At 44.1% G+C, this 23,785-nt stretch overlaps 1 protein-coding gene across 2 annotated transcripts in view; it reads left to right on the top strand.

Moving 5' to 3' along the window:
- LOC134212221 (chromosome transmission fidelity protein 18 homolog) overlaps nucleotides 1-21,728 on the top strand; it is a 71,949-nt gene extending 50,221 nt beyond the window's left edge. For both annotated transcript variants that reach the window (XM_062689883.1, XM_062689882.1), the window contains exons 7-11: nucleotides 5,892-6,263; nucleotides 19,769-19,944; nucleotides 20,010-20,403; nucleotides 21,429-21,489; nucleotides 21,572-21,728. In XM_062689883.1, coding sequence (XP_062545867.1) covers nucleotides 5,892-6,263; nucleotides 19,769-19,944; nucleotides 20,010-20,403; nucleotides 21,429-21,489; nucleotides 21,572-21,672 — 1,104 coding nt within the window. In that variant the 3' untranslated portion in view covers nucleotides 21,673-21,728. The remainder of the gene's footprint in view (nucleotides 1-5,891; nucleotides 6,264-19,768; nucleotides 19,945-20,009; nucleotides 20,404-21,428; nucleotides 21,490-21,571) is intronic.
- Nucleotides 21,729-23,785: the final 2,057 nt, after the last annotated feature.

Genomic DNA, 23,785 nt, shown 5'->3' with positions numbered 1-23,785 from the left:
TTTTTCTTAAGCAAGGAAGATCGGCTGGTGGGGCAGGATGATTTGCATTTGTAATGAAGGATTGATAGAAGGGGATGGAATGGATATCCTGCATATGACGGTTGACTAGAAGCGCTGGAGATTTCAGGGCCATAAGTTGAAGCTTTATCCCTCCTTGATCCAGCGGCCTTGCTAGCTGTTGTATCGGAACCCGCGCAGGATGCCGTCTCCACAAAAAGGACCCCATAGTGGAGGTTATTTTTGCCGTGTGGATATTGTTTGGAGGAAGTAACGATGACAAATACCAAACCTTGGAGGTAATAAAGGTATTCAAAAGAATTACCTTCTGATGAAGCGTGAGCGTGCGTGTCGAATGTAGCCAAATTTGTTGCGCTATTTTACCAACCATCGTGTCCCAGTTTAGGGCAATCATTCGTCGAATCGAGTTGGTAAATCTCACTCCCAATATCTTGATCTCATCATCAGTCCTTAGCCAATCCACATTTATTGGGTTCCCATTCACATACCCAACATCAATGGACGTTGTTTTGCGTAGATTCAAAACCGCTCCTGAGATCTCTCCGAAGCGAATGAACGAGTCACGCATCGCGTGAATTTGGTGTGCAGATGTAGCAATAACAGAGATATCATCGGCGTATGCGACGACGAGGTCACTACCACATATATGTTCTAGAGCGTCTACCAGTGGGTGCAGATACAACACAAACAAATGCATAGATATCGGATCGCCTTGACGCACCGATCGCTGTATTGAGAAAGATGTCGTCAGATGCCCGTTTATCAACAGGCGAGAGGTGGAGGTAGACGAGATCCGAGAAAGTAGGGCTACGAGTTGAGGTTGAAGCCGAGAGAGCGCATGTTTTCAAAGAGATATGAGTGCCTCACACGGTCGAATGCATGATCGTGATCGTAGCTAACCAATATGCCTGCCCGCTTCGTCGCTGTCAGCTGAGCAATCCGATCTTTTAACGCCAATGTAGCTTGAAAGATATTTCTGTTTGCGTTTGAGCACTTCTGTGCACTGCTCAGTATTTGGTGCTCCTCCATCACATTCTCCAAGCGGCATTTCAGTATGCGGGCAGCAGCTTGTAGTCGAAGTTGAGGAGTGAGATGGGTCTATAGGAGCTTACCGTGTTGCCGGTTCCTCTTTTTTTACCAACACAATTACTCCCTCTACGAACTTGGCCGGAATGTTCGATGTTAAAGCTTCGTTCAACACCAGGTTCAATTCGCGATGGACAACATCGAATGCACGTAGATAGAATTCCTTCGGTATTCCGTCCGGCCCTGGAGATTTTTTGGATGCACTAGTTTTTACTGCGGTCCAAATGTCTGCTGTTGTGATTTCATTTATACACGCTTCGTTCGCCGCGTCGTTCTCTGGAATGATCCGGTCGCACTGGAAATCATCTCGTTGTTCTACTTCTCTGTTTTCTTCTGAGTACAAATCGGAAAAATATCGGTGGATCTGATCTTGAATGCTCCGCGAGTCGTTGATGATTTCTCCTTGCTCTCCTTCTAGTTGCAGTATCGCCGTGCGCTTTCTTCTCTGATCACCGAGCTGGAAGACAGATAATGGCTCACCGGCCAAAATTGGCTCGTTGATGTGCAAAAAGGTTTGGGTGAATCTTCGTTGCAATGCCAGCATTTTCCCTTTGATGCGGTTGATTGTTGATAGTACGCCCGGGTTTTGATAGAAGCGATCGTATGCTTGTCTCAGTTGGCAATATAGTGTTTGCTGTGCGTAATGAAATTCATCGTAGATTTGTTTCGATTGCCAACGGAAAAAGCTAGCAATTTTTGGCTTACAAAACTGTATCCACCATTCGATCCAACTGCGAAAATTTCGTCGTTGACGGGTCCAATACTGCCAACGCAGCTGGAGATCCGCAAGCGCTTCTCCGGTGAGCAGATGAGGACGGAGTGACCAAAAACCACGGCCTGGTTCTCGACCCAAATCCGGCAAGCAAATACGAGATGATGTGATGTGACAGCCAGATGATCGGTGAATGAACATACGTGCTTATCGATATTTCGCAACTGTTCGCATAGACCACCAGACACGTAGATTCGATCTAGCCTTGACGATGAGTTGGCAGTGATGTATGTATGACCAGCATCTCTTGATCGCAATTTTAGCCACACATCATGTAGCCGTAACTGTTGAATGGCGGTTTGTAGAGATGGGCTCATATTGTATCCCGTTGCATCGCATTGCCGCAGCACGCAATTGAAATCGCCCGCCAGAATTACGTGCTCGGTACGGTGGCGGAGATAGAATGCTAGAGTATTGTTGAAGAATCTCTCTCTGTGGGCACGATAGGCTGTGCCGGAAGGGGCATATACGCAGCAAAGAGTGGTATCGTGTACGCGCACTGCAACAAGGCGGCCATCCAGACTTTTCTCTACATGTGAGAATTGGATATGATCCTTTAACGCAATGGCGGTTCCTCTTCGTGAGTTGTCGACGTTGGCAATGACGTTAAAGCCCGGCAACGATATTTGCTCATTTTCTATCTCTTGGATAAAAATAATGTCCAGCTCCATTGTCCGGATAAATGTTCGGAATGCATTGAGCTTTGTCGCGTTCGTGATGGTGTTTACGTTTATCGTACCGATATTATAACTGGTGAAAAGGACGGCTTATGGAAGGAGGTCGAGAGAGTTGTCGTCGTCACAGCGCATTTTCTTTACCTGCTTGTGTGATCGCTTGCTATTGGTGGATGAGTCGGTTTCGTTGCCGTCGGTTTTTTTTGCAGTGCCGATCTGCGAGTTACTCTTGTCCATGGTTCGCTTTCGTTGTCCTCGTGTGGTATATCCGCCAGCACTGGATAGGGATTTACTTCTACCGGTGGTGGTGGTGGTGGGGGCATAGCACCGCTCGTCGAAGGCACAGCAGCTACTTGTGTTCGTTTCGGCAGGATGAGATTAGCGGCCGGTTTCTTTGTGGTCTGTGGTTTCATACGTACAGCTTGGGGGTTTTTTGTTACGTCTGCATATGAGACGCTACTCGCCGCCAGTTTTTGTACCAGTAGTTTTTTGTTCTGTACACATGAGACGCCGTTATGTATAGACTCACTACAGTAACGACACGTCTGCTGTTGCCCATAGTAAGCCACATGGGTCAATTCCGAGTCTATTGTGACATACGAAGCAATGTTTTTTTTGACGACCATCCGAGCGGCTCGCACACCGGTCGGCAGTCCGGCGAAGTAGTGTTTTTCATCCCACAGCTCTTCACGTATGGAGAGAATCTCTCCATATCCACTGAGGAATTTAACGATTTTGTCGTTCGTGACATCTTCAGAGAGGTTGTAGAGCTTCACTTCCACAGCCCCGTCTTCCATCGCCAAATGCAGCTTGTACGGCTTACCATCCACCGTAATCTCGTGTTTGTTGTCGTTCTCCTCGACAATTCGCTGAGCCATTTCAAGACTTGAAGTTTTCACAAACGCGACCCCGAGACTACGGCTGTATTGAATCCGTAGCACCTCTTCTCGCTTCACACCCAACGTTGCACCAACGAATTGGTGAACCTCCTCGGACAATGGCTTTTTCGGCACATTCGCATAGTCAATGCGAAATGTGTTTTCGCGTCGTTTTATCGCGGACATTTGCACGCAAAAGCGGCAGAGCTAAAACGACTCGAAACTATTAAAACGAAATCACTCGCGAAACTTACTTGCGAGTGAAAAAAAGAAAAAAAAACGAATGTACGCATTGGCTTCCGCGGTTTCAAAGAAGCACGAGTGCGTCTAATTTGCTCGGAAGTTGAGCGCGAACTGACATTCAGCTGTTACAGGTTCAGTACCGACATACCGTCGTAGAAAGCGATACTAGGATTTCGAAAATATGTTTCACTGGTCAAAACGCCCCAGACGGTATGCCCTTACCAACTGGACACAAGCGCAGCGAGCCTGCAGCAGTTGCTTCCAAATTATATGGAAAATATTAAAATGTAATTCACACCTGCTTGAATGGACTTACATTGGTTTTTTAATGTCAAGCACATAAGACTTTGTAACCTTTCTATTATGGGATAGAAAAAATAATAATGAAGGGCTATGAAACGTCTCTGGCTAAGGTGGGGCGTATTGCCCAGGCACTTTTTTAAATCCATTTTATCACGACTTTTCAAAAAAGCTTTATTACGTGTTCTCAGTAATATTTTTATATGACTGCTCACAGGCAATGCATTTGCGACTTTTTGGACTACCAAATAACACAAAGTTTGCCTAAATTGTGTTGAAAAGTAAAAAGTTATCATAGGTGTTGCCTTAGGGGGGGGGGGCGTATCATACCGTTTTACCCTACACATTTCAATTTTCCTTCCATTTCTCGATGGTCTCCTTCCTATCTCGATGGTCCCTTTAATATCGAGATGTGGAAAGGCAACTGAATAACCATCCCAGAATAATTGAACTGAATTGATGGTCTCGCATAGCCAGGTTTCTGTTAGATCGATGACGTCATACTCTTGGTCAGCTGCAGCAACAAAGAAGTCATCCACCTTCGTTGGCAACTCTCTGACGTTCTGATAGTAAATGTGGTGGGAATCATCCAGGGCTGAAGCGCTGCGCGTTTGATCATCGACGATAGACGGAAGCTGGAAATGTTGAGCTCCATTGAGGACGAGAGCAGCATCTTTCTTTGCTTCTGGTGGACATATACTGGTCTTGCATTTACCTGGACCAACTGAGTCATTATGTTGTTGATTCATTTTCAATGGTGCACAGTGCATGGTTAAAATCTCGAAAAACGTCAGCTTTTTCAGTATGAAATCGTGTTTTAAATGGCATAGTTTGTTCAGCAAGTATGTTGCATACTTCAAGGGGTATCGATTGATAAAATTAAATTTTTGATTAATTCACCTAAAAGTGAGATAGAAATTTTATTTTTTTCAAAATTGGTTAAAACAAAATGGCGTCTTGTGGAAAGTTGGCAGAAATAATGCACAGAAAAATTTTGTCAAATACACTACGGATCTATTTATAGAAACGAACAAAATATGAGTCAATTTTAGATAATAGGTCATTTAACCCTATAAAACCCCCTTCCCTACTAACTGTTATTGATAAGATGATACTCATTCTAGAAATATCATACTCAAGAGTAGCGGCTCCGCAAAGTGTCACACACGACTGAGCCTACCAAATAAATGAAATGGTTAAAAAAAACCTATAAAAACTGGTATACAATGAATAACTTTGCATTGTTAAACTTTTGAGGTAAACAATGTTCTATAAACTTATTCAGCACATAAAAATACAGGATTCAACTAAAAAAATCATAACAATAATTTCAATTTATGGGAGGAAATTCGTGATTTACGAACAAAATTACATATTTTCACACCAAAATATCTCGCAAAGTTGCAAAAAGTGACCGCCAAATCAATGCACATTCAAAAGATAAGCTTCAAAGCTTTCTGTTCCAATTACTTTAATTTGTATCTTGTTGTATCCTCATCCGGTATTTGTTATTTTAAAATAACTATTTTTCTAAAAGATAAATTAGGGGACTTCCTTAGCCGCGCGGTAAGATGCGCGGCTATAAAGGAAGACCATACTGAGGGTGGCTGGGTTCGATTCCTCGGTTTTTCGATTTTCGGTTTCGAAATTGCCTCGACTTCCCTTTGCATAAAAGTATCATCGTGTTACCCTCATAATTTACGAATACAAAAATGGTAACATGGCTTTGAAACCTTGCAGTTGATAACTGTGAAAGTGCTTAATGAACACTAAGCTGCGAGGCGGCAATGTCCTAGTGAAAGATGTAATGCCAATGTAGAAGAATAAGAAGAAAAAAAGAAGAAGAGGGAATATTCAAAGAATCCGAAAATCATAATAGTTTCTCTTTACCATCCTATTTGCTTCGTTATCTCATTGCAGATTCAAAGGCCCAGGAAGACTCTGGTGGAAGCGGACAACGCCGAGAGCGATGCCATTGTCACGCTTACCGACATGTCCCAGACGACCCGGATGAGCAACATTCTGGACGTGATTCACATGGCCGGCGATCAGGACCGGTTGATGCAGGGGGTGTTCGAAAACTATCTGCACCAGAAAATGCCCGATCCAAACATGGCCGGGGTGGCCGAAGCCGGCGAGTGGTTTACGTTCAACGATCGTGTCCAGCAGTTGATTAACCATCAACAGAACTATTCCATCTATCCGTACCTGGCGTACGGGTTCGTTGTTTGGCATTATCTGTTTGCCAGTATGGCCTGGCCGAAAATCAATTTCCCCACCAAGGGATTCGAGGTAAGTTAGTTAAAAAGGGCAAGGGGTTTAGTATTTCGATTGCTGAGCGCAGGACATGACGTGAGAAGGTGTTGATGAATGAAATCAATTACTGTGGCTATTAAAACTCATTATATGGTTTATAATAATGAAAGCACATTGCTTTCAAAGCATGTAATTATTTTCTACGTTGAATGGGGAAGAGTTCGTTGGCGGTTATTATCTTTGAATGGGGCCGTGTGCTTGAAACTGCTTTGCTTCTTGTGTCGCTTCTAATTATTTCCTTCTTTCATCATTCAATCTGCGTGGCATCCTCTAATTTAGTATTCTATTTTGCCTTCGCTACATTGAAGGAAAGTTATGGTGAAGATGTGCACAACCCATGAGAGGGGAGAAGGCTCGTCAGAGAGGGGAACTCGTTCACCGACGGTGAGGACGTATCATCGTCACGTACATCAACAGTTGCTGTTAGTAGTAAACCACACTTTTCCGTTTATGCCTTCGGGGAAGCTGGAATGCCTGTTGGTGGAAAGACGCCCTTTTGCTCGTGACACGAGAGGCTGGCTTTGCACTGAATGATGATGATGTTAATGGAATGCACACAGTTTAAACATAATTTACACCATTTTAAATAATTCTTTTTGTAGCTGTTGTACGTATGCTGCAAGGATGTGGAATTTTATTTTTGCGCTTGCATCGTTGCGGTGAAAGTACTGCCCCTTGTGGAAGCAATACCTACCTACTGTTATGTAGTAGAAAAGATCTGGTTACTAAGCACCATTGAGGCATGTAACTACTATCGTAGGCGTGTGACGACATTGTATAATTATTCTTCCGCTTTGTTCTTATCCATCCCTTTTTTTTATTTTTGTGATGATAGTGATAATGATAATGATGCTGCTAAGGATCGTGTCGAGTTTTTATTTATAACTGGTACTGAAGATGCATTTCTCGTTTTATATTTTGACTGCTATAAAATGTGTAACTGATAACATTAAATATAACTAGAACTGAGGAGTGTAAGTGACAAAAACTTAGGATTGAGAAAAACGTGTGCACCATTTTTCAATATTTTTCGTTTCATACAAATTGCATGGAAGTTTCGAAAATCACTAATCGATTGGTAGCTGCACGGACTGCGACACTGTTCTGCTGCATCGCCGTACTTACGATGGTACCAGCATGAGCTGTTGTTTCCAACTGTACGTCGGGCTCGCGAGGTTGATTGAGAACGGGTACGTTGCGGCTTGGCCTCTAGGAAGCGGATTTCAGCAGTCAATCTTGATCTTGATTGTATGAGGCTGATCTGTGTAATGGTGGGCGATATCGATCATTGTATCACCCATTTTCGCGATTCTTTTTCAAATGTTCCATCGTAGATGCTTAGCACAGCTCGAACGTTGGACGTAATACGTTGCAGGAACTTCTTCTTGAGTAAAAAAGGTTCGACATTCAAACTCGCCGAAAAATCCTGCAATTTCGCCAGCAGATGATTTGGTCACAAATCGGCGAGATCGTGGGAGCTTAGAAGTCGCTCAAAGCGCGATTGAGGCGTCAGCTCAACGCGAGAAATATGACGAAGTTTGATAGACTCGTACTTGTTCGCAGCAGGTGGATTTTTCACCAGATCCGTTTCGTGGCAGATCACGGACTAATCGATTTTTGCCACAAAATGATGATGTGTTCCAAAGTTATTGACAAAACATTGTTTCTTGCTCTTGAAAAAAAAAACCAAAATCGAGAAAAAAAGAATTACGTGATTTTATCGGAAAAATAATAAAGGGAATATACACTCTCACTGAGGACATCTCTTAAGCCAATTGATCTGCTGCTGGTCTTCCAACGGAACACCGGTGAAAATAGTCAATTTTCTCAATAAATGGCGTGATGTTTCTTATAATAATCCTAAAAACCCTGGCGTAGTGAAAAAAATCTAAATCCATCTATGCGGCCCTATGAGTCAAGAAAAAAATTAATTTGGAATTCTCCCACTTAGCGGCGCTAGTGTATATTAAAATACCAGTGTGGTTCGATATCTCGGGATCAAGGATACAAAGTTGTTCGAGGATTGGGAACCAATATGAGCATGAGCATGAGCATGACGACCGTGCATTTCGTAGTTGCTACTCCGTGATTGACCAGAACAATCGCAATTGCACAGGGAACCAATGGATGGAAGCATGGGATTCGCTCTCCAACCTCAATGTACACAGTCCGAGAGCTCTAGTATTTTAAATGGTCGATAACGGCGCTGGCCACGTCCTCACGGTCATCGGGGATGGGGAAGGAATTGTTGATGCAATCACTCGCCCACTGCAAGCCGAGAAACCTCTGCACTCGCCACGAGTTCATGCGGAATTTTATTGGAATCTGGGGGTTGGGTTCTATGGCAGAGGTTCGTCTTGGTTAACGGGTTGCCAATGTGATAGTAATGAAAAGGGTGGTATATTCTAATTGGATGCCGAAACGAGATTTTCCGCTCATTTCGAATTCCAACAGTTACCTGCTAGAACTAGTCAAAGTAGTAGGTGAATGATAGAAGATGGAAACGGTATGCAAGCCCATTTCCAGTTTGCTAGAACATGAGGAATATATGGAAAGATACAAAGTAGGAGGAATGGGAACGGGCCTGGGATTGAACCCATGACTTTCTGCGTATGAGGCAGAAGTGGTAGCCATATGACCACCAAGCCCGTTACAGTTCGAGGATTGGGAACCAATATTTTGAGAAACTGATTAGTTTAGAATTCATCCGCAAGGAGGTGCTACTGTAAATGAGAGATCAGTTCTTTAAAAATCATCCGTAGAGTAGTGCTAGTGCATGTGCGACCACCAGTTTGGTTATATATTCCCGGATCTGTGCTATTATAGAGTGGCCATCTTCTACACAGTTATTTGAGGATGAAAACTATTATTCTGAAAAACTGTTTAGTTTGGATTACATCCGCTGTGTGGTCGAGATCTGCACAGCCAAGCACTCAAAGGAGCCGCCGTAATCATATCTTCATTACGCCGATATTTCAGCTAACGAACTTTAACCAAGATTTGAACAGCTGAGATCGGTGGATAAAATTTTCCACATGTAATACATGGGTCAACCAGTTTTGTTAGATATCTCAGGATATGTGCCTCAGGGTTTAAAAGTGCCGTCATTTATAGTTATTTGGGATTTTTAAAACCAATGTGTTCAGAAAAGTATGCTTGGCAGTCATATGGCTACTGTTTTTGCCTCATACGCAAAAGGCCTACTATGTATCTTTTTCTATAATTCTCATGTTCCAGCAATCACTAGAATAGGAAATGGATTTCCGTACCGTTTCCATTTCAATCCTGTACCTTCAACTTGACTAGTCAAGCAGTAATTGTTACAATTGGAAATGCAGTAAAATTTTTCTTACATTCAATTAGAATTCCGTCTTTTGCGTTCCTATCACATCCCAACAAACAATCTTGTTTGTTAGCTGAAGTACCTTCTTTTTGGCTAAATAAAACCAGCATACAATGTTTGTTGGGATTGGCCACTCGTTATTATTATTGAAATTATTATCAAGAAACTAAGCATACTAGCCAGGATTCGCATCGAGTTACAGTACATCGAGTAAGGCAAGATGCACTGTATTTACCTCAAGTAGGCATGGTACCTCATTGAGGTATTTTCAGGAATTTAGATGGCCATTTTAAACACATCATAATTGTCGAATAACTTAGATCTGGTATTGATTTGGCATTCAATATCTCTCGAATACCTGTGTAACAAAATCGAAACACTTCTGAAAAAAAATTGACACTATCTCATTTGATCTAATTACGTTCGCAACAGGCTGCCTAAATTTCTAAAAAAGATCTTAAAAACAACTTGGCTCAAAACGGACAAAAAATATCTTGTCCATAATTGATAGTAGACAGGCTGAGACAGCCTCAATTTGTAGGTAGGGCCTGGGTGAAATGCATGGAATTTAAACAGTGGTCAAGGCCCAAGTCCTGGTGTTAGGTGGGACGCTAAACAGCCCTGACACGACGGCCCTCCGACGAGACAGGAGGTTTGCGCAGGCCCAATAAGCCGCCTAGAAAACCAATCATTACGAACAATATAAGAGATAATGCGACTCGATATAATCGGCAAAGACCTAGGCGACGAATACAGGATCACGATTGGAAGCTTGGAACATGGAATTGCAAGTCGCTAGGTTTCGCAGGTTGCGACAGGATGATCTACGATGAATTACATCCCCGCAACTTCGACGTCGTGGCGCTGCAGGAGATTTGTTGGACAGGACAGAAAGTGTGGAAAAGCGGGCATCGAGCGGCTGCCTTCTACCAAAGCTGTGGCACCACCAACGAGCTGGAAACCGGCTTCATAGTGCTGGGTAAGATGCGCCAACGCGTGATTGAGTGGCAGCCAATCAACGCAAGGATGTGCAAGCTGAGGATTAAAGGCCGTTTCTTCAACTATAGCATCATCAACGTGCACTGCCCACACGAAGGGAGACCCGACGACGAGAAAGAAGCGTTCGACGCACAGCTGGAGCAGACATACGATGGATGCCCACTGCGGGACGTCAAAATCGTCATCGGTGACATGAACGCACAGGTAGGAAGGGAGGAAATGTATAGACTGGTCATCGGACCGGATAGTCTGCACACCGTATCGAATGACAACGGCCAACGATGCATAAACTTTGCAGCCTCCCGCGGAATGGTAGTCCGAAGCACCTTCTTTCCCCGCAAAAATATCCACAAGGCCACATGGAGATCACCCGACCAAGAATCGGAAAACCAAATCGACCACGTTCTAATCGACGGTAAATTCTTCTCCGACATCACGAACGTCCGCACTTACCGCAGTGCGAATATTGAATCCGACCACTACCTCGTTGCAGTATGCCTGCGCTCAAAACTCTCGACGGTGATCAACACGGCGTCGAAGTCGGACGCCGCGGCTTAACATTGGGCGGCTACAAGACGGTAGAATAGCCCAAGAATACGCGCAGCAGCTGGAAGTGGCACTCCCAACGGAAGAGCAGCTAGGCGCAGCGTCTCTTGAAGATGGCTGGAGAGATATTCGATCCGCTATTGGTAGCACCGCAACCGTTGCACTTGGCACGGTGCCCGCGGATCAGAGAAACGACTGGTATGACGGCGAATGTGAGCAGTTAGTGGAAGAGAAGAATGCAGCATGGGCGAGATTGCTGCAATACCGCACAAGGGCGAACAAGGCACGATATAAACAGGCGCGGAACAGACAAAACTCGATTTTCCGGAGGAAAAAGCGCCAGCAGGAAGATCGAGACCGTGAAGAGACGGAGCAACTGTACCGCGCTAATAACACACGAAAGTTCTATGAGAAGTTAATCCGTTCACGTAAGGGCCACGTGCCACAGCCTGATATGTTTTTTTTTTCTTCCTAAACAATGGAGGGGGAATCTGCTCAACAGACATCCTGGGTTGACCAGGAAGTGCTGGGTTAGGGGCCACCTCCAATGAGGGAGGCAGGACTGCATCCCCGACCAGCTAAACCGTTTCCATTGCCGCCAAGCCCATCGTCCCTTCGGTACAACCAGAAAGTAATGCTTCAAAGGGGGGCCAGTGCATGACGCACCCTCGAGGTTAGCTGCGTGTCCTTGCAGCATCGAACACCGTGACTCGCTTTTTTAGAAGAACACCATGGTATCGTGCCAGCGCGTTGCCGGCTTTCCAGGTGGCCTTACCACGCCCTATGTCCTCGGAAGGTAGGCAGGGTCGACTTCGCGCCTGCTTCTCTCTGCACGACTGGTATCAAGAATGATGATGCCGCGTGCACCCCAAATTGACCTTTCTGCGATAGGGCCTATTCGCCAGCACACAGAGGGACTTGCCGACGCGAGGCCTACGCCTGCCCCAGCCTTGACGAGGACCCCTTTCCGTCCTCGGGCTCGGAACCCGCCCGGTTGACCGACGCCGCGAAAGCGACGATACCATGTTGTTCTTCGCGCGGCCACTTGTTCGATAAAAGGATCGAGTTCGACCACAGAGAATGACCACCGGTATGACCCATGAAGCCGACTCCGATCCCTTGGACCACCTCTTATTTGCGCCTGAACTAGCCATTCTTGAGTCCACGCGCCACCTTCTGTGTAGCTCCGAGACGATTTGGGCGATAGCCGATAAAACGGCGTTCCAGCCAACTTTGTCTTTACACATCCTCCGAACTAGGTTGTCCGGGGTAGTGCCCAGACCACATGTGGCAAGCATGTGGTCACGCATTGCGCGAAAACGTGAGCACACGAACAACACGTGTTCCGCCGTTTCCTCTAAACCTGCGCACACCAAACACTCGGGCGAAGCCGAGCAAGCCAGCTGCTTTACCTGCACTTTGATTTTGCAGCACGCTTAAACGCCGGGCACATTGAACCCCCATGGGGTGCTTGCTGTTCACAGCTTTGCTGGAACAAATCAAACAATTGGGAGGGTTCGTGCAGCATTGTGCCTTATGTCCCTCCAATCCGCAGCGTCGGCAGAGATTGCTTCTGTCAGGGCCTTTGCAGTCCCATTGCTTGTGCCCCGGTTCCAGGCACTTGAAGCAAACTTCGGGTTGCTCGTATATGCGCACAGGGCATACCGACCATCCCACCTTGACGCTCCCTAACTTGACTACCTTGAGGCGTCCGCTGCAGATAGCCGAACCAATGCTACCTGCGTCCCTGCCGGACCTTTCCGTAGCCGAACGGCTGCGGTGGGCGTCTCCACTTCACACTGTCGCCGCAGTGCCGTGACGAGCTCTTCGACTTCAGTGATCTCGTCCAGGTCTTTAACCCTTAGATTCACCTCCGTCGTGAGTGCCCTCACCTTGACCGTCTCGCCTAGGACCTCCTCCGCCAACTTCTTGTAGGCGGCGCCCTTTTGCGAGACGCCCCGCTTCAGCTCGAGTATCATCTCGCCCATCCGGGTACGTCTTATTCGACGTACGTCGGCGCCGAGTTCACCGAGCTTGACGTCACTCCTCATCGCCTTCAAAACATCCGAGTACTTAGCCTCGTCCGCCGTGATGACTAGGGCATCGCCCCTGGAGCGATTGGCGCCTACCCTAGACTTCTTGCTACCCTCATTCGCCTGGGCCTCCTTTTCGGCCCTTGACGTCTTCGGTTTCCTCTTGTTCTTGACCAGGGTCCAGGAGACGTCATTCCCCTCTATTTCCCTGGTCTGGTGCGGCTGAGAACTTTCAGCCTGCCGTAACCCCTTACCACCGTCTTGCCTGAGTGGACGGACCTTTCCAGATCCTTCCTCCCCCGGTTTTGGAGGTACCTGACCGGGGTTCAGCTTCCCAGCCCACAGCCTGATATGTGCAAGGACATAAACGGGAACCTTCTTACGAACGAGCGTGAGGTGATCCAAAAATGGCGGCAGCACTACGAAGAACACCTGAATGGCGATGTGGCAGACGAAGATGGCGGTATGGTGATGGACCTGGGAGAACGCGCGCAGGACATAATCTTACCGGCTCCGAATCTCCGGGAAATCCAGGAGGAGATTGGCTGGCTGAAGAACAACAAAGCCCCTGGGGTTGACCAACTACCAGGAGAGCTATTTAAACACGGTGGTGAGGCACTGGCTAGAGCGCTGCACTGGGTCATTACCAAGATTTGGGAGGAGGAAGTTTTGCCGCAGGAGTGGGTGGAAGGTGTCGTTTGTCCCTTCTACAAAAAAGTGCGATAAGCTGGATTGTAGCAACTACCGCGCAATCACATTGCTGAACGCCGCCTACAAGGTACTCTCCCAAATTTTATGCCGTCGACTAGCACCAACTGCAAGGGAGTTCGTGGGGCAGTACCAGGCGGGTTTTATGGGCGAACGCTCCACCACGGACCAAGTGTTCGCCATTCGCCAAGTACTGCAGAAATGCCGCGAATACAACGTGCACACATCATCTATTCATCGACTTCAAAGCCGCATATGATACAATCGATCGGGACCAGCTATGGCAGCTAATGCACGAACACGGTTTTCCGGATAAACTGACACGGTTGATCAAAGCGACGATGGATCGGGTGATGTGCGTAGTTCGAGTTTCAGGGGCATTCTCGAGTCCCTTCGAAACCCGCAGAGGGTTACGGCAAGGTGATGGTCTTTCATGTCTGCTATTCAACATCGCTTTGGAAGGGGTAATACGAAGAGCAGGGATTAACACGAGTGGTACAATTTTCAATAAGTCCGTCCAGCTATTTGGCTTCGCCGATGACATAGATATTATGGCACGCAACTTTGAGAAGATGGAGGAAGCCTGCATCAGACTGAAGAGGGAAGCTAAGCGGATCGGACTAGTCATCAACACGTCGAAGACGAAGTACATGATAGGAAGAGGTTCAAGAGAAGACAATGTGAGCCACCCACCGCGAGTTTGCATCGGTGGTGACGAAATCGAGGTGGTAGAAGAATTTGTGTATTTGGGCTCACTGGTGACTGCCGAAAATGACACCAGCAGAGAAATTCGGAGACGCATAGTGGCTGGAAGTCGTACGTACTTTGGACTCCGCAAGACGCTCCGATCGAATAGAGTTCGCCGCCGTACCAAATTGACAATCTACAAAACGCTAATTAGACCGGTAGTCCTCTACGGACACGAGACCTGGACGATGCTCGTGGAGGACCAACGCGCACTCGGAGTTTTCGAAAGGAAAGTGCTGCGTACCATCTATGGTAGGGTGCAGATGGCGGACGGTACGTGGAAGAGGCGAATGAACCACGAATTGCATCAGCTGTTGGGGGTAAAAAAAAGACAGGAACACCGTCTTCAACCAGAGGTCGTACAGACTAAACGCTTAACACCTAGAAAACGGACAACACCCAGTGGACCGGTGGAGAATTTTTCGATGACGAAAAGTTTCCTCCTTACCGGGGCGGGAATCGAACCCACGCTCCATAGCCCATAGCCGTCTAGACGATTGACGTCGCTAACCGCACGGCTACGAAGCGCACAATTTTGATTATTTTTTGTAAATTTCAATTGATCAGATTTTGAAAAGTTTTTGATGTTGATCAATAATATAAACTTCAATGCATTTTCAAAAGTGGTTTAAAGTTAAGTTAGTTTAAAGTCAAAGCTCTACACATTTATATAAAAATATTGAAAATCAAGTAATATTTTGTTCCTCCTTGTTTTTGCTCGTATACCTTTGAAGAGTAAAATATTTGAAGCTTAGTATTTTTCTACAAACTAACCATATTCAAAAGAAAGTTATAGTGGCGAATGTTACACTCTAAAATATTTATCAACCTCGTTACATGAAAAAAAAAATTAACACTGAACATTTAAAAACTGCAATAAGTCAGCATTGAATAATAATTTTCAAACTTTAAATATGTTGAATAATCAAAAATGATTAATAGATTCAAGAAATTAACTGATTGGATAAAAAACTTGAAAAACAAAATTCTAAAAAAATCAATTTGTGTTTAGATTGATTTTAGGTAGTAAAATAGTGATTTTAAGCGAAAACAAAAACTTGGGTTCTAGAGAGTTAGGTCGAACAAATTCGCACAGAATAAGCTCCCTAGAAGTATTCAAGTAGAATAAAACTGAGGCCATTGGCCAAGGTTCGACATTTCGAATAATTGTTGGTGCCGTGGATAGCTAGTGTGCGCTATTAAATCTAATTGCCCGGTAAGGATTAAATAGTTTGTGGTTTTACAATGATAATTCATGGTTTGTGTAATGAATATAGGTCTAAATCAAAAACGCACTTCTTGATTCCTGAGGATAATGTGTTTGTTCAAAAGCCCAAATTCTGGTAAGATTTTTTCCGACTATGTGATCTAAAACTTCATAAGTAAGGGAGTTTACGTTGAACAGGTGAAAAGTTCACAGTTCTACGTGGGTGCTAGTCTGAAGGCGGTCGAATTCCGGTGCATCAAACCACTCCTACAACGCGTGGCTGGGATAGCCCTGTAACGTTTTTCCTCGGGAAAGGTCACCCCTTTCACCCCTCGGAGGAGGAGAAGAAAAGTATCGAGCATCGTACGACACCGCATGTATCGGCCGCGCCTCTGGTGGCAAAAATAGAAAGTACCCTCTATCCTAAGCTACTGGCAGCTGTACTCGCTTCACCGGTTGCCTACTTGCCAGTGCCACGTGCTCACCACGCCACACCAAGCAAATACCACGAGCCACCAACCAGGCGTCCCCATTGGAAAACGGTGCCTACACCACCCGTTGAGATCATAACCCACTCGCGGATTAGGCGACAGCACCCAGAACCCCTGCGACTCTCGATCGGTTGGATGTATGGTGGCTGCGGGTCGAAGTCCATTCCGCAGCGACAGGATGCTACCTTAAGTCTACAACGCCATCTACCGAATTGCCTCCGCCATTGGCAAACGGAGCCTTCGCTGCCCAGAGTCTATTATATAGAGTTGCGCAAAGAGGATCTTCTTACACTTATTCTGAATGATCTTCTTGTTATTCTGTTTGCAACTTTCATTTTTGTTCAACCCTTAAAGTGACTTCACGGGAGTGTTCATTGCTAAAGCTTTTTAATTCGATAACCAAGTCACCCACAGAGTGCAAACACGTGAGTATCTTGTTGCTACTTTATTGGGGGGTGTATTGAAGTTTTTTGAAGCTGTTTCTAGAACAAATCTAATACATTTCAATTCATGCCATAATAATCATTAGGCGATAACAATACTTCCGCCTTACCAACACCAACACGCATTTGTTTACTTTACTCGATAGGTAGACGGTTTGACAGTTCAATAGGTAGATTTGGCTTCACTCTTTGCGTAACTCTATAATAGACTCTGTCGCTGCCTATAATCAAAGCTGCCGTCGCTGAACCTTTCAATCGCCCACCAGGTCAGATCTGAACTTTTTTTTTTATCAATGAGCTGCAAAACGAGTGACGAGCCCAAAAAAATAGAATACACAAATTTGTAAATATGTCCCTGTCCCAAATTATTTAAATTATTTGGTTTTCGCCTTCACTCAGGGTGGTTGGGATTTTGGGAATTGTTATGCTGACAACATTAAGACAACATTGTCTTGTACCGTTATTAAGAATACAATTAATTTCATCCTGAATTATTTAGCTTCTGTAAATTTACGGAAATTCTGTTGGTATGTTGGTAACGCTGAATTCGACGACTGTTGGGGCCCTTTTGACCCGCCCAAACGAGTGTCTCAAGCAAGCTGGGCCTCCATTGAAAAGCAACAGCAGTCTCTCCTAAAAAAGAGTGGTGCTTAAACTGCTGCTGTTAAGTGTATAAAGCTTTCATTTCACGAATTTCACTTGATGTGGTTATTATCATCAATGACTACTATTTTATTATGCAATTCATCATTCATTTGTTCGCATAGTATATTCTTGGGTTATTATTATACCCATGGTGAAGGTGGTAAACTCTATACTAAATTGTATGGTAAAGAGCATTGACTAACTCCTTGGTTAATATGAGAAATGGTATAGAAGTAAAATGTTGGTCTAGGACGAACTGTACAAAACTACCATTTTCACGGATGTTCCAGATTTGCGGAAATTCCGTCTGGTAGCCACCTACGGCCATTGCAGAGTAAGAACTTTGAATCAACATCAACACTAGACCACCATCAAAAATGGTTTACAAAAAAATGCGCTACTCTAGGGCGAACTATTCAAAATGACCATTGTACGGACGTTCCGAATTATTCGGAAGACCGTCTAGTGGCCACTTGCGGTCATAGCTGAGTAAGACTTTGAAATATCTCCAAGATCACCGTCAGAAATGGTTTAGAAAAAATTGCGCTGCTGTAGGACAAACTTTCCAAAATGACAATTTTTACGGACGTTCCGGATTATACGGAAAGGCCGACTGGTGGCCACCTGTGGTTATAGCTGAGTAAGAACTGTGAAATATCTCCAAAATCACCGCCAGAAATGGTTAAGAAAAAATTACGCTGCTTTAGGTTGAACATCACAAAATAAGCATTTTTACGTACGTTCCGGATTATCCAGTAGGCCGTCTGGTGGCCACTGTGGTTAGAAATGGTTCAGAAAAAATTGCGCTGCCGTCGGACAAACTTCCCGAAATGTACATTTTTATTTTCTCAATGGATCAATCAAGGTAACTCATTCTGCACTCACCGCATCAAAACAACGGCAGCACTGTATACGCATATTTCTATTCGTGTTGTTTTGACAGAACATGTCTACGGTGGCTCGATCTGTTCGTTTCATAGCGGCAGTTTTTGCTTATTGATTGATCCATTGATGAAGAACTAATGTTTTGAGGAATACATCGTGGTTTGGTGCAAATTAGGGATCCTACATTCAGAGATATGCGATTGTAATGAAAAAGATTTTACGAAAAGTTTTGTTGAATAAACAATTTGTTTTACATTGGCAAGTTGAAGTAGTCTAGTTTATGCATGGTACTTTGTTCATTTGTATCGCACTTTTCTTTTAGTGATAATGCACTGTTGGACGTTAGATAACGAAATCTGAAAATGCCATTATGCGCAGTCATGTTCGAGCTCCAACATTTTGCACCATGGCAAGTGCTGGCAGCGTTTGTTTACAAAAGTAACAGCGTTGCTAAATCGTCTGGAAAAGTATTCGCACATCTCTTAATATAGAGTGCAAATTGCTCAACTGACTAAAAAGATATCTCATTTTTACTCAATGTGTTGTACTTTTTACAACAATGCGAGTCCCGGAAAGTTAATAAAACACTGTCGGAGGTCACCAATGTTGGAATTTTGGACGCAAATCACGGTGATATGGAAAATTAAACGTAGCGGTTATCGGAGGACGAAACAATTAAATACGCTCATTTTATTTTGCGGTATGAAATAGTTTTCAACTGTCAATTTTCTTTCTTTTCACAATGCAATGGCTGGGTTTCCACCACACATCTATCTAGCAATACTGTGTAACAAATAAGTTTCAGAGACGAGTCAGCCTGGGCTAAAAGTCTAAAAAAATCCGGGGCAGTGGCTTCAACCCCACTGAAGTACATAAGGAATTCTGGAATTCTTTCCGCGGAAACCCGTTGAGTCATTGCACGAATCCGTTGATTTTCCTGAGTATTCTTTACGGAACATAGTTTAACTAATTATAGAGATCATATATGCTTCTTCATACTTTTGTATGACCGTAATGGAATGCTTTCTAGTTCCAGATGATGCGCATAACTTTAACGTTAAGATTATTAGCACTCGCTCAACGCTGGGGCGAATGCAGATTGAAAACATTTCCCGGTTCTCATTGTTTGCTAAAAACCCTTTTCAGTAAAGCGTGGAAAATAAATCTGATGATTATTAAGATAACCCATCCATCGAGCGCAATTCATGAAATGATTCTATTAATTATTCAATATTCTTTTCTCCTACCTTCTTATTCAGAGCCTTCTCCCCTTTGACTAGGTTAACTTAACCCTCCTTGTATAGAGAAACTCGCGAAAGCGATTCACTTTTTTGCAATCCTGCGTTCACTCAACGTACACTGTGTACAGCTTTTCTTTTGATCTCTTTACTGAAAATATGTTTTTTTTTTATCTTGTGTTTCATTGCGGCATAGAATTCGCAAAAGCTTGCAACGTGCAAGCTCATACTCACCGGTCTACGAAAAGGACTATCGGCACAACTGAAAGGAATCGGGGAAGGACCAACGGTGCTGCTGGATACGGTGCCATTATTGAAGCGGGTAATAAGCCCTACGTTGCGTTCGGTTTCGATTCAGTTGTTAACCCCAAAGTAAGCGTTTCCGGTCATTTTAAACTATGACTAATTTGATTCTAAATTATATAATTCATTCACAGAGAGAAATCTGACTTGACTCATGCTGTGGAAGTAATGGCCGATTTTGGTCTAAATTACATTCAGCTCAAATCCACCGACGGAACCTATGCGTACCAACTGGATCCTGACATTGAGCAACTGAGTCACTTTCCCGGTGTGATGAATCAGAACCTGAACTACTTTGGAAAGCAGCTGGTGTCCAGGGAAGTTGAGCTGGAGCGGATGCGACGGGCTCAACCGAAGGCAGCTAGCAGGGGTCCATCGGCTTCGCTAACCGAAATTAAGGATGGACCTAGTGGGTCCAAGCAGCGGAGCAAAAAGGTCGAACCTCGAAAGGACTCATCGGCCCAGCAATTGCCGAACCATTTGCAAACTTTGAGGCCGAAGCAAATTACCGAGAAGGTGAAGCAGGTGGTAAGTATCTGTTTGATTTGTAATAGATTCACAAACTAACATTGAACTTATACAACAGAGCTCATGTATTACGAACTTTAGTCTTGCCTTGAAGCTTTCTAGAACTCATATCAAAAAAAGTATGCGTCCATGTGTAGTGAGAGTTTCTGTTGAGTTTCACCCCACAGTGTTAAAGATAAAATAGTTTTAATTCTCTTCTTTCAAACTTTTGATGGCACATTTTAATTAGGAAAACATACGTAATGATCATTACAAGATGATTTAGCTCAAAATTTGAAAAGGTTCTCGGTTGCGAACTCAATTGCAGTCAAATATGACGGCACTTGAAAATTGGAACATCATAATAGATTGCTATGCATACGCAAACGAATCGACTTGATTCCACTCTTGTTCAGAACAAACTTCATCAGGCTTCAGCAAACTCGCTTTACCGCGATACGCCGCCATCTAACTGAATGAGGCCCCTAAAGTGGGCGGAAGGTGAGACGGGGGAAAAAAGTAATCACCATCGCGTGCGCTCGTTGCAGAGTTATCCTGTGCCATCAAGGATCAATTTAGGAAATATTTTTATTATTCAGATTGATTGCATCGTGTGCTTTCCGGTAACAAGAGAAGCTGTGTGAGCCCGAGCGAAAACCACCACCACCAAGTTGCTGGATTGGTAAGTTATCGCTACGAGGAGAAAAGTTTGATTGAACGGCTGATAGATCGTTGTTCATGTTCCCCCGTTCTTGTTGCTTCTTCGAATACCGTTGGATTTTATTTTTTGCGGGAGAGAGACGAGGCACTTTCTTGATACTTTCCCTGATCCACTGATACCCTTTTACGTTCTAGAATGGAAGCACAGATCCAATCTTACTTTTGATTGGTTTGATAGGATTGGTTTCACGACTAAAATTGATATTTGAGATTAGGTGTACTTACTCCATCGTTGAGAGTAGATTATTCGTAAAATCGAAATAGGTTCCGGTTATCAATTGGAACAAAATGGGTTTTTTGAAAATTGATTGTTTTTTCGCTTCCAGGTTTCGAAGGATTTCTTCGGTCGTATAACTACCAAGGAGACGGTACTGTCTGTACAAGAAGGTATTCTACAATTCAAATTCTTTATTGCAAACGACTGGATGAGTTTCATCAAATTTGTTTATCTACGCATTCTATTTTACAGGAGGAACAGATACCATAGTGAAAAGTCCTATCTGGTATCGTTACAAGGAAGGATTCAACAATGCTGTTCGGAAAGATGTTACGCTTTTAGACTTGATGTAAGTCCAACCGTTATTTTCACTGATAAACTTGTAAATGTATTGCTCAAATCCTTATTACTCGTGCATCAACTTTTCTATCTGGAATGTAAAAGAAATCCTGTGGAGAACCAGTATACCAACTGAATATGTGCTTTAAAAGAATCGATTTTTCTCCAAGCAGAGAAATGAATATCTAAACTTTTCAACGTTCCAACACTCTCATAAAACAGCAATTTCAGTATATTAAACCACAAACCGCAGTATAGCGGATCAAATAACTAGACACGATTTCATAGCAATATTGACAGGGCTGCTAGCGGGTTACTGTTTTAGTGACTGATTTTGAAAAAATGTCCAGATAATCTTACGGAGTAAAAATTGGCATTAAATCTTGACCCTTCGGAGTTGTCCATAATTTCTTTTTGTTGTGTTACGCAGGCGTAAATAAAATTGGTACTTGACACTAATTCTCTTGAATATTTAAAACATAGCGATCACAAATAATACGATATGAAAATGTACTTATTTTTTTCTATTTTTCATAAAAACAATTCTCGTTTATTTTTTGAAAAGGACCTAAGTAACATTTTTTTCATGAATTAATTTGAATACTGCAATCAATAGCTTTCATGTTGTTCTGTTGATTGCGCTATTCAAATTAATTCATGAAAACAATGTTACTTAGGTCCTTTTGAAAAGTTAAGCGAGAATTGATAGTAATTGACGAACATTTCTAGACCAACATTTGAAATGGCGATACACGCTATGTTTAAAGGCAATTATTATGCGAAGTGAATAAAATATTTCATCGGTGATGATGTTATACCAAAGCAGGAATCAACAACCTGTTGAAAACTCTCCAAGACTTTATAGTGCATTGTATTCTTTTCCTTTCAAAACACCCCGTTTGGCTAAAAGACTTCGGCAATGACACCCAGTGAAAACCGTACTGTGGTAGTAGCGGATTGTATTAAAATAATAATCGAAGATACGAAATGCAAGCATGAATTATTTGAATGAGATTTGAATTTCTAAATCGAAGCAATCGGCGTTCGAATAGTAGGCGCCCATTAGCACACGAATATGAACTCGTCTATGTATCACTAGAGCTACTCGTTCTGTCAGAACATACTCGTGAGTACACAGCCCATGATAATTCAGATATTCGACGGATGTCGCTGGGCCACGACACGTACCACTCGTGTCAATCCCTGCCCTTCGTATTACTTAAAGCAGACACGAAAGACCATCAACTTGCCGAAGCGACTCGAGAATGCCCCTAAAACTCAAACTACGTACATCACCCGATCCATAGTCGCCTTGATCAACCGTATCAGTTTATCCCGAAATCCGTTTTCGTGCATTAGTTGCCATTGCTGGTCCCCATCGATTGTATCATATGCGGCTTTGAAGTCGATAAATAGATGATGTGTGGGCACGTTGTATTCGCGAGATTTCTGCAATACCTGACGAACGGCGAAAATCTGGTCTGTAATAGACCTAAACTTTGTATTGTACATAGTATGCATGGCAATTAGTATATCAAAACCTATTAAATTCTACCCACCACAACCAGCACAGTGTATAAAGGGCTGTGGGACAAAAGATCAAAAAGTCAAAATGCCGAGTGACTAAAATTTAGAATCTCGAAACGTCGAAGAGGCTCGGAAGCCTCCTTTCAAGAGGCTCGGAAGCCTCCTTTCAAGAGGCTCGGAAGCCTCCTTTCAAGAGGCTCGGAAGCCTCCTTTCAAGAGGCTCGGAAGCCTCCGTTCACGAGGCGCGGAAGCCTCCTTTCAAGCGGCTCGGAAGCCTCCTTTCAAGAGGCTCGGAAGCCTCCTTTCAAGAGGCTCGGAAGCCTCCTTTCAAGAGGCTCGGAAGCCGCCTTTCAAGAGGCTCGGAAGCCTCCTTTCAAGATGCTCGGAAGCCGCCTTTCAAGAAGCTCGGAAGCCGCCTTTCAAGAGGCTCGGAAGCCGCCTTTCAAGAGGCTCGGAAGCCGCCTTTCAAGAGGCTCGGAAGCCGCCTTTCAAGAGGCTCGGAAGCCGCCTTTCAAGAGGCTCGGAAGCCGCCTTTCAAGAGGCTCGGAAGCCGCCTTTCAAGAGGCTCGGAAGCCGCCTTTCAAGAGGCTCGGAAGCCGC

This window comes from Armigeres subalbatus, chromosome 2 (assembly GCF_024139115.2).
Source record: "Armigeres subalbatus isolate Guangzhou_Male chromosome 2, GZ_Asu_2, whole genome shotgun sequence".
Classification (NCBI taxonomy): domain Eukaryota; kingdom Metazoa; phylum Arthropoda; class Insecta; order Diptera; family Culicidae; genus Armigeres; species Armigeres subalbatus.
The sequence above is the reverse complement of the archived record's forward strand: the minus strand, read 5'-3'. Positions and strand labels throughout refer to the sequence as shown.